The sequence below is a fragment of the Phragmites australis genome, chromosome 14 (genome assembly GCF_958298935.1).
Source record: "Phragmites australis chromosome 14, lpPhrAust1.1, whole genome shotgun sequence".
Lineage (NCBI taxonomy): Eukaryota > Viridiplantae > Streptophyta > Magnoliopsida > Poales > Poaceae > Phragmites > Phragmites australis.
In genome coordinates this window covers 24,113,100-24,125,156 of record NC_084934.1, presented here as the reverse complement: position 1 = coordinate 24,125,156, position 12,057 = coordinate 24,113,100, and the positions used below count along the sequence as shown (strand labels likewise).

At 40.9% G+C, this 12,057-nt stretch overlaps 1 protein-coding gene across 1 annotated transcript; it reads left to right on the top strand.

Annotated features, from left to right (window-relative positions):
• Positions 1 to 6,533: 6,533 nt before the first annotated feature.
• LOC133890625 (uncharacterized) lies at positions 6,534 to 11,673 on the top strand. The gene is made up of 4 exons (XM_062331090.1): positions 6,534 to 6,767; positions 7,699 to 7,737; positions 7,832 to 8,689; positions 9,128 to 11,673. Exons 2-4 carry the CDS (start codon positions 7,699 to 7,701, stop codon positions 11,102 to 11,104), a joined length of 2,874 nt encoding a protein of 957 aa, XP_062187074.1. The 5' UTR covers positions 6,534 to 6,767; the 3' UTR covers positions 11,105 to 11,673.
• The last annotated feature ends 384 nt before the right edge of the window (positions 11,674 to 12,057 follow it).

Below are 12,057 nucleotides of genomic sequence, written 5' to 3'. Positions count from 1 at the left end.
AGAGCGAGTAATTAACATTATATTACAAGTTTTTAAGCCTGCAACAAGTTATCACAATTTACAACAAAAGAGAGTTAGGAGGAGACTAAAACCTGTTCAACTCCTAACCAGCAAAAGAACTAAGCAGCGGAAGACTACAAGCTATACAATAAAAGGGGATGGAGCCATATGCCCTTAGGCTCCATCACAAAAACACGACTACCTAGAGTATGATGCACTACTCTTGCCCACCACCTGTATCGGCAGGCACAAAGTAGCAAAACACCGCCTCTCCCTCAGCAACAGGAGTAACAGGAAGCACAGGCATGAGTACGAAAGTACTCGCAAGACTTAAACCATATAGAGCACATATACATAGCTCGACTCCAAGGATTATGCATTGATCATTAGCAAGGATGAACCACATGTTAAGTAAAACATATGCACTAAGCATCCTAGACATATGTGTGAGCGACTGAAACTTTACCAAAACATATGAAAACTACCCTGCATCTAACAATTGAACAAGTGTAACTGTAACAACATGTATATCAATAAGTAACAAGTGCCCACAACACCATCTCCCACATACCGAACCACAAACCATACTCGAAACTCTATGATCGGGTGCAAATGAAACAATAGCATACTCATGACCGAGAGCGCGGCAGTTCAAACTGTTTATACACCCTGCAAGAGGATACTTCTGGACCCACACGACACGAGGACCATACGGCTTGTGCCACCCGCTAAAGTGCACACAAGGGGTACCCGTGACAACCTTTTCCAACCAGTCCTAACCGTATGCGACATACAACGCTCAACGTGGCGGTACTAGAACTACTCCAGGAGCAAACTAGTACCACTTACAAGCCCGCCCGCTCACACCGTCGTTGTTCAGGCCTCACAAAGCCACAACTGCGAAGGTATTCAGCTCGCCTTACCATTAGATCGGTATGTGATGAGTAAGGTAAGTGCTAAAACCAACTACCCCGACGATCGGCCTTAAACGATGCAAGTCGTCTATGGTGTCCGCTCTACCGGCCTACCCAGGGGAATTCCACATCCGGGCAGGACAAAACATCATCTTAGGACCGCCCACATCTTGTCTCATACTCACCACTCATACAACCACCTCAACCTCAACAAGTGTGTATAACCATAAGAAGGTCCTATGCTCGCGAACAATGGAACGTGCCGTCGTTCGACTTCTACCGAATGACCTAAGCATGGCTAAGTATATAAGTCGAACTCATACATAGATATTAACAACACCTCAAGGCTACAAGGAATGTAAATACACAAGTATTCAAAGTAGAAAAATGCAACCGGCATAGGTTCTACCCATTGGTACCCGACACCAACTCCCTAAACTTGCATACATACATAAGCACATTTCATCAATTTTAGACTTATCCAATTACACAAAAGGGATCAATATGCTTAGTTACTTGCCTTGCTATTCAGGTGGCTGCCCAAAATTTCCTTCGATCTCCTAGAACACCGGCTCGACGTTCTCTAAAAAGAATAACGCGTACAATGCCATGAATATGGATGAAATGCAACAATGCATGTCACAAGGTGCAAACGATGGAATACCATGAAAATATGCTCTAAAGTGTAGGAAAATATTTTTACCAGCTAGAACAAGTCATAAGAAGACTAGCAAAATTGGTTTCATCTATTTTGGACTTGCATAGAATTAATGGTGAATTAATAAAGCTTAAGCCTAATTCATTAGCCTCAAAAAGTTAATTAATTATATTCAGGATAGAGATATTTTTAACAGGCATAGAATATTACAATGAAACCAACAAAATTGGTTTCATGATTTTTGAAGTTAGTATGAATTAATTATGAATTTTACAAGTTATCAACAGAGGAGAAAAATCCTCTGATGAACAATGCACCAGGATACTCCGGTCTAGACCGGATACTCTGGGGTACCGGAGTCTCCGAATGACCCTCAGACAGTGTCTCTCTATTTTTTTCCGGCTGGAACTTGCCCGGAGACTCCAGACTAGTCCGGAAACTCTGGTTTCGGCCCAGAAATACCTGTTTTGAGCCGAAAAATGCCCAGTTTGATTTGCGATCTTCTCCAATCCAAAAATGAACATGTTTGAGCTAGTTCAAGGGTTCTAGAACTCACTTAACAACCTAGCAACTCCATTCCTAACTCAAATTCATCCAATTCCTCAAATTAGGTCTAAAACATCCAAAAATACCCAAATTTCACCACTAGCTCCAAATTCGGATTTCGACCAACTAAATGCGTATCCAAGCCATGGGAAGCCTAGAGGACTTACCTAAGGTGCTTTGCCGAGGTTGGGGACCGCCGAGAGAAGGAGAAAACGGTGGGAAATCGAAGAACTCCGGTATTCTTCACTTTTCAACCCTAACACCAAAAGACATCTAAATCGGCTCAAATTCTTCGGGAATGAGCAAACAAATTGAAGGAATGGAATGCTTGTGAGCTTGTGATCGCAATGGTACCGCATGCGTACCTTGATTCGGCTCTTAGAGCGCGGATTTGAGGGAGAAAGGGAGAGAGTGCTTCAGAGAGGAGAGAGGGCTCTTGCTCCCTTCGCCTTGGCTGGTGGGGAGCATGGGTGGGAGTGAGGAGGAGGAGAGATAGGGCAGGTGGAGCTGCTGCCCAAGTGAAGGGAGTGGTTGGCCCACATGTGGGACCCATGTTTTAGAGAAAAGTGGTCGTTTTGATTACGAATTTCATTCTTTTCTCTCCCGAATTTCTTTCTCTCATCCAATTGATTTTAAATAAAGTGCTCTAGTGCGCCAAAATAATTTACCTCAAAAATAATTATGACGCTAATGATGCATGATTAAGCTTAATCACGCGATTATGGAATTTGGGACGTGACACTTCACCACACCAGACTTCTAAGTTGTGTCTCTCTTTACTTGGGTGCCTGTTTTGTCTTGGATGCGTATACTCATTTCTTCCCCCTTTTATTTGCAACAAATGTATATGGCTTACTTATCTGTTGGTGCTTTGCCTAGAATTACCATTCAAACTATGAGTGAGATTAGCATGTTGGTGCCGCGGGCGGAGGCAGGGACGCCAAAGAGGAGGGGGAGCCCATGTGGCGTGTTTGTGGGGAACGATTTATGGGCTGGGGAGGAGTTGCTCGTTTTCCCCGTGGGTTGGGTTGGATCAGGCCTGGAATTTCCCCCCACCCATGCCCAGACCGAAAAAATCTCACACGACGGGAACTTATACGCGGATCAGGACACAATCTCCCTGATCCTCGCCCATCCAAACGAGACCTAAGTCAACATAGGGCTGTGCCTAGTCATAGAACCAATTGCCCATTTATCCGAGAACATTTAGTACAAAGGCCTACGTAGACTAAGAGTATTCGAAGTCAAGTTGTTGCCTATTGATCCGAGGACATTTAATACAAGGGCATAGATAGACTAAAGTTACTCATAATGCTTCACTATGACTGATGTATTAGGCATTAAATGATCATGCCACATATGATTTTTAATGAGGGATCTAGTGTCTTCCTAAAGAAGAGAGAGAGGAAGTTAGTAGTCTTCCTAAAGATATAAATTGGACATGACATTCAAACACAAGTAACCAACTAAGAAACGCATTGGAATGATGAATGTCCATGTCCATAGATTGGGAGAAGAAATAAGAAATTATATAAAACTTAACATGATCTTAATGGAAGAAATTTTGTATTGGAAAGATAATTTCTACACTAATATCTAGGTAAACTAGAATGAGATAGATGCTACTTAAAAAATATGCATTAGGAGTGGTCTAAGAGTACTAAAAAACAAACCAATACAAGAACTAGATTAAGGGTTTGTTTAGTTGGACGTACGAGGATCGTTCAGGATGATATCGTGCACAATAAGGGCTCTTCCGCGCGTTTGGATGCGTGAATCATCCATCATCCAGGATGAGCCTCGTACATATTCCAAGCATATCTCCTCATATGTTGAACCAACCAGTACGCCAAATTCGATCATACCACATGTTGTCCAGGACGAGTACTCCCGTATAAACTGTAGCTCCAATTTTCCTCTATTTAAAATAGTGGTCTTTTATTGCTTTAAAAATCTTAGAACTTTTTGTGCAACCCATTTTAATTAGATTCACTAAAAAATCATGTGTAGAATTTAAACTAATATTCTTAAAAAGGCTACTTTTATAACTTCTAATAATTGTTAGGGCCTCAAATAAATTCTCAAAAATCTGAAAAAATCCATTAATATTCTTCTTATGTGATGGACTAACTTTTAAAATTATTTTCAACACTAGGTTATACGGTGAAAAAGTAAGTTCCTTTGTAATGCATCATTTATATGTATTTTTATTATTTGTGGTTAGTGATGATTAGTGACTATCAGTGATTATTAAAGATTTTTAGTTAAGCATTAGTTACAATTAGATGTTATTAACCATAACTAACTATTATTATGGCTATTTATTGATAATTATTAATAACTTAAGTTATGATTAACTAGAATTAGTAATGATTAGTACTAATTAGCTTAGTTTGTTGATTATAAGAAATATAAAAATTATTATTTTTGTAAAATAATTAAGTTATATATGGATATAATATATGGCTTTTAAGCAACTAAACACGTTCACATACATCCAATCAAACATATTCTCGTACCATACCATATATCTAGCCAAACATTCTACTTGTACTATCACATCTCATTTAACTTTGTTCAACCATTCAAACACTACCTAAGAATCAAGAACATTAAACCTATGTCTGGCATATAATTTGACGGGTAAGCACAACCTTTTTATTGGCCCACCTCTACTCTGCATCCACTTAGGGTGTGTTTGGTATGATTAGATGGGGGTGGATGGGAGATGGTTATATCACTTTTTAGGGTGTTTGATTGGATGTATGGGTCAATAGGGGTGGTCAGCAAAAAGGAATATACCATGGAGATGTTGGATACCAGTGGTCCAAAAATTTTAAACATATTCATGAGTAAACTAGAGCTCACTAGCAACCCGTTTTAATTGGTTTGATCCAAAAAAGCATGAGCCAATATTTAATTAAAATTCTCCAAAGAAACCTAATTTTGTAACTTTTAGCAATTTTTAATGCTCAAATAAATTCCCAAAAACCAGGAAAATTTCACTAATATTATTCTCATGTGATGTACTAATTTTCAAAAATATGTCCAACCCTAGGTTACTTGGAAAAAAGTGAGTTCCTTTATAATGCTTCATTTATATGTATTTTTATTATTTTAGGTGATATTATCTTTTTAATTCAATTTGAATTTAAATAAATTTAAATATACACAAATTCATCCAAATGATGCACAATCAAGGGATAAGTTCACCAAAAGATCATCACAAACAACCTAACTCATCCAATCTATCCATCCAAAAAAACCAATTCATCATATCAACTCTAATTTCACCGACCGAAAAAAAAATTGATTCATCCCATTCATATCAACCAAACAAAAAATTAGATCCTCATCTTAAAAAATAAAGATGACTCTGTACTATCCAAACTTATCCTCTAACAAACACCCTCCTGTACTGGGGAAAACAATCCAAGCCTGTTATTACGTGAACTTTAGCCAACCGGTCTACACAGGAACCATCAGGAAGAGTGCATTAAGGCCATCTCCATGAGAATCAGCTTTTGCCGATCTCTATCCCTGTGCCGTGCGTCAGAAGCCGATTACCGAGCTTTTTTGCCAATTGTCGAACTCCAGCAGCTACTCTATCCGGTTGAACAGCGATGCGGGAGCTGCTATTTTGCCGGATGTTGGCCGCTTCTTTGCGGGGGAAAAGAGCACTGCATCACTGTAGATGAGTGTATGCACGTGGGTCCGAGAAAAGAAGGAAATGAATGAAAGGTAGGAAATAGGGTGTCTGTTGGAGATGAAAAAAATAGGGAATCCTGCAATAGTGTTAGGGGATGCTGTAATAGTATTATAAGGAATGAATTTTTAAAATATCTACTGGAGGTGACCTAAAACCGTATACAATGCTATCACCTTCAGTCGCCACATCACTACACTGATAAAAATATAATTGGAGGAGAGAAAAAAAAGAGATGAAGTGGATATCCTCTCCAACTACAGAAGCCCGACTGACCAGGCTTTGGACAGCGAAAAAACTTCAAAAATCAGGATTTTTTTAATTCTTATACTTTCAAAATTCAATGGGTGACAAACACCTATTCATATAATTATTTGAAATGGACGCTAAAATTGGAAGCTAATCCGCTGGAAAGTTCGGTAGTAGGGATAATTTCCCATATAAAAAAAGAAAAACGCTTTTTGACACAGAATCTCTAGGAGGGTCTAAATTTGAATTTGGAAAAAATAAAAAAAATAAAAAAAGAATCAGTAAGAAAAAGCCCGGACTGACAGAGTAGGCCCGGTGCCTCTTCACGGGCCGAGCCTGGTAGCCTCTTCAGGACCAAAGCTAACCGGGCTTTCCACCGGCCCGGCCTGGCCCGCTAAACGCCGGGTGCGGGGTCCACCTCCACCCGGCTGCCTCGTTTTTTCTCTCAAAGCATCTCTCACGCACCATCGTCCTCCTCGCCACTTCGCCAGCGCCCGCGCCAGGCCAGGCGCCAGCGCCGCTGCCGGTCCACCTCGCCAGCGGCTGTGTCTCCGGCGTCCTTCCGTAAGAGCACGACATCCGCTTCGAGTGAACTCGCCTTGTTCTTCTTCATCGTCGTCGTCGTCGTCGTCCTCTCTACTGGACTGGCGTGGACTGGAGATCCGTCCGGACTTGCGGCTGATTCCATTTGCTGGTAAGGCACCTCATCTTGCTTCGATGGATCGTTCCAGGAATTGTGTAACGGGGGATCTCTTCTGTGCTGTGAGCTATCAAATCCACATCTTTCGTTGTCTCTCTCCATCGGTTAGCATCGGATTTGTTTGCTTCGTGGCAGCCTGCTAGTCTAATCCATCCACTGATGGTTCGATTGGGTTCTTCTTCTTCTGCGCGCAAGATCGATCTCAGTTGACCACGTGTGACTCGGTACCCAAGGTGCAGTTCATTTTGCAACTTGAAAAGGAATTGGGGGATCAACTGAATCCCATGCCCCACGTTAAGTCTGCACCTGGCTCGTGTGAGATTGATAAAGTGCATTTTTTCTTTAACTTTTTTATCCTGATCGGTGTGTCAAGTTTAGCCTGCAATTGCTGTTAGTGCTAATGCAAATGGTTTGGTAGGGAGATGACAGCAAAATGCAGTCACTTTTGTTTTTTCTCTCTCTTTTTCTTGGGAGGGAAAATGCAACCTTCGTTGACAGACTGTTTTTCTCCCTCAACCTGGTATACGGTGTAGATTTAGTGTAAGAATTGTTGGAATGAAGAAATAGTTTATAATTTTGTGCACATTATTTGTTGGATGTCTAAACTCTCTTTGCCTAATTCCTTTTTTTTTGGTTATATGCTTTCTTTATGACCTAAAGCAGTAGATTTTTTTTTTGAAATAAGTTAATTTTAAGTGCTCTGAGTTATTCTGCACCGTTTCTTGGTTAGTAATTAGTATATCTGAGTATATCGAGGCACAAGCCACAAATTGTCCAGTGGAATTTGAGTCTGAAAAAAGCCAATTCTATACACACGCAGACCCCCACAGTATGGCTACTGTCCTAGTGTTACATTTTCCTGTTCATATGATGTGCATGTAGAATGATGATCTAATATGATCCATATCCTGTACTTTTTTTACAGATGGATTCTCTTGAAATCAAGAAAGAAGATGATTATCAGGTACATATGATTGTTCACATATTTATATTCTATTGCTCAGCTATGCGTTCAGCCATCATGGATCCAAATCTTGTAGCCCATTGCTTTTGTGCAGATGGATCCCATTGAAATCAAGGATGATGAAGAGCATCCAATAGAGATGCTTGTTGACCAGCCTCGTTTTCTAGAACCTTTATATCCAGAGGAGGTCAATGAAGACACACGAGTGTACCCTCGTGTAGGGGATGAGTACCAGGTGGAAGTTCCAGGTTTATTAACAGAAGAGGAACTCGTGGAACTAAGATCATTGTCAGTTCATGACAGCATAATGTTTGGTTTTGAGTACCCTGTGGGAGTAGGATTAGCTATTCCAGTCACATGGACCCAAAATACAAGCATTCATATAAAAGAAGAGCAGATGGGATTTTCAGGACGCAGTTCATGTCCTTCACAAGATGAAGTTACTATCCACAGCAGTGGAAATATTCTGAGAAATTTATATCAGCACAGCATTTGTCAAGAGTGTCTGGGCTGTAAAGTTGAATATTTTGAGCAAGGTGAGAAATTATCAGGATCTATTGGACAAGATATGCACTGCTTACAGAAAGGGAAGTTTTTAGGCTGTTCTTGTGTAAAGAGGAAATTAAAGGATTATATACCATTGCCTGGGATGCCAAGATACTCCTGGACTGATGAAGAGGCACAGACTTTTCTTCTTGGTCTCTACATTTTTGGCAAAAATCTTGTTCAGGTGACGAAATTTACTGAAAGTAAGACAGTGGGAGAGGTTCTATCCTACTACTATGGAGAATTTTTCAGGTCTGATGCATACAGACGATGGGCTGCATGTAGAAAAGCAAGAAGCAGGAGATGTATACTTGGGTTGCGTATATTTTCTGGTCCAAGGCAGCAGGAATTGTTGTCACGTTTGCTTGCTGGCGTAGCAAGGGAAGTTGAAGACCCTTTGCTGGAGGTGTGCCGACTTCCTTTTCCTCTTTTTGTTTTCCAGGGTGGTGGTGGTGTGGGGTGGGGGGACTGAACCACCAGATCCTTTTTACTGCTGAACATCAAGACCTTGAAAACCGACGTGTACAATCAATTCGATAACTACATCCCTGCATTTTCTAATATCTTAACAACACTTCAGGCAGTGCCATTCACCAGCATTGCTACAGTATTTTATTACATTGTACGACCATTAAAACCATGCTTCTCTGCTTTTGAAAAATACCTAGCATTTTGAGTGTACTGATTCTTATTTTATTATTTAAACCTAAAAGTCTTACGCCATTATTCTGGTATCTCAAATTTTTGCTCTAAGAAGCTCCTGAATTTTTGCCTACCATGTCATTGCATTCATGTTTCCATCAGTTTTCTCAAGAGGATGACAGTTATCTATGGTCTTCTGCAGGTCTTTAAGGTATTCAATGAGGGAACATCTACTTTTGAGCAGTTTATTTTGGCCTTAAAGTCCACAGTTGGTGCTCAAGTTCTTGTAGAAGCAGTTGGAATTGGCAAGGGAAAATATGACTTGACTGGATTTGCATTAGATCCTAGTAAAAATCATGGTATCTTGACCCGCCCAGAAATCCCTATTGGCAAGGCTTGCTCAGCACTTTCGTCTGGAGATATCATAAAGTTTTTGACTGGTGATTTCAGACTAAGCAAGGCAAGATCCAACGATCTATTCTGGGAGGCTGTTTGGCCTCGCTTGCTTTCAAGAGGCTGGCACTCGGAGCAGTCTAAGGACTCTTCACCGGTTGGAAAGCATGCTTTAGTCTTTCTCATTCCAGGTGTAAAGAAATTTTCTAGAAAGAAGCTTGTCAAAGGAAATCATTATTTTGATTCTGTTAGCGATGTCCTGAGCAAAGTTGCATCTGAACCAAGGTTGCTTGAGTTTGGAGTTGAGGGTAGTAATAATGAAGGTGGGGTTAAGCCTGAAAATGGATGGATCCATGATTCTAAACCTGACAAAAACACACTTCCGGACAAGAAACCTCCTTGCTATAGCCGGCCCAGTGAGCCTGGGTGTTCTCCAGAGCTAATGAAATTTACTGTGGTGGATACTAGTCTTGTTCAAGGGGAAGAACCTTCTAAGGTAAGGTCACTAAGAAATCTACCAACAGATGCCAATCATGGTTACATGTCTTCACCACAGTCAGGAGATTCCGGGAGTGACAGCTCACAGGAACACTCAGATTCTGAAGACAGCTCTCGGCCTTATGAACATATAAATACTGATCAAAGCACAACTGATGTAAAGTATGTTAGTGAGGAGAAAAACGCCCCCTCAATTGATAAGATGGATTCTAGTGTACTTCAGAAGTCTTCTTTTTCAAGCACATCAACATCAAACAATGGCCATGTTTCAACTGATCAAGGTTTCAACATATTGGATAATGCATGCTCTTCAACTGCAACTATTCTTCCTGTTGATGTTCAAAGGGTCCATGCTGCTACTGCTTCCACCGAAATAAGCTTTCAGTTTGATCAAAAGATAAATGCTGAGTCCCAAGTTTTCTTAGCACCTTTGTCAAAGAGAAGAAGGCTAGTTTCCTGTAAGACTGAAAGAACTAGTCGCAAAAATACTGAAGGCAATGAAAACCATTACTGGAAGCAAGCTGACAAGTTGTTGCAACATGATGTGTCTGGAACAAATGGAGCAAGCGGAGAGGCTAACCCTTGTGTATGGGGTGCTATTCCGAACTCATCAACTAACATAACCTTCGATGTGAATAGCAAGCAGGCATATTGCAGACAGCTTCACAATGTGCCCCCTAACGATGAAACAATGGTTTACAAGGAAAAGCGCCAAAATAGGCATGTCATTGATCTCAATATCCCACAGATGCCTTTTGATTATGAGTCAACTGTGAGCTACATTGTCCCTCCATCAGACAAGAATACACAAACCATGGACATACCTCTATGTTCTTCAGAAACGAAGGAGATGACTGACTGCCTTCCAGACATGGATGCCTCTAGTAATGTGCTCTACGGGGAGCTTTCTTTCAACTCAAGAAGGCAGGGTAGCAGAAGCCGACCACCAACAGCCCGAGCTCTGGAAGCTCTTGCCTGTGGTTTTCTCGGGACCAAACAGAAGGGCAGGGAGGCAAACTTCCCATCTTCAAGCAGGAGCAGAAGACCTGTTCGGCGACCACGAAGATCAACTGATGTCGCACTGCCATTTCCTTCTGACGGCGAAGGACATATTTCTCATTGTACTGACCCGCCCATGGATGTCAATGAATGGCACATGAGTAATCCTCCGTACCAAATGATTCACAGCAGCCCCTCGGATAAATCCACTGATAAGGGGAGTCCTGACTTGTTTGTGGCAGACAAGTCTACTGATAAAGGAGCTCATGAATTGTTTGGCATGCCTTAGATCACATGGAAACGAGTAATATCGTCCCATATCCAGCAATATATTTGGATTCTTGAACCTTTATTTGATGGATTGGCTGCTGGTTAAGAGAATGAAGTGGTCTTATGGTCAGAATGCAACCTGCAGTAAGTGATGGGTACTGCTTGTTCAAACTTAGGTTTTTGGTTGAGAAATGAATGCAGGAAGCTTCAACAGCTCAGTTTTCATTTTCATCTACAGTTTTGTGCATGCGTATTGCCTAAATATTCAATCTCGATACTTATCAAGAACAGATGAGACCAATGAGATGGTTACCTTCGCATCAGCAGTTCAGCCCCCAGTGGCTTATCAAGTCTCTTGTGATAGAATCATGCGCTTCTTGTTCGGAAGCCTATGATGAAGCTTTTACCTTTTTCTTTGAGGTTTTCCGATAAAACTTTTCCTGGAGTTATACTCTTGCTTTTTATTACATGTACTATGTGGGGTAGCTGGACAAGCGTGTGATAGTGTGCCCGTATAAGAACCATACCTGAACTAAATTTGGAACTCGCCCTGCGCAACAAACCCAGAAGGCATATGTTCTAAGCTTACTTGTGAAAATCTTTATTCTCATGATCTGTTCCGAGGTTCAAAGTTCGTACAGGACAGCATATGTTCTAAGCTTAGGTCATTATTTGATCCGTGAACTAAAGTTTGTTGTATGCTACAAGATACATCTTCGAGTGGGTAACTTTTTGGGTTATTTGACACGCCTTTGTTTGGCTCCTAAAAGAAATTGCTCCTTCGAAACATTTGGTACAAATAGACATTGATTGCATTTGTTTGACCGTAAAGCTTTCTTCTGATGGTCGTAGTGCTGCTTTCTTGCGACCTACAGATTATAGTTGCTCCTTTTGTTTCTCGAATTATGACCTACTAATTCTTTAGACAAAATATCTTAATATCTGTCTTGGTTTCAATGGTACCTGCTCATC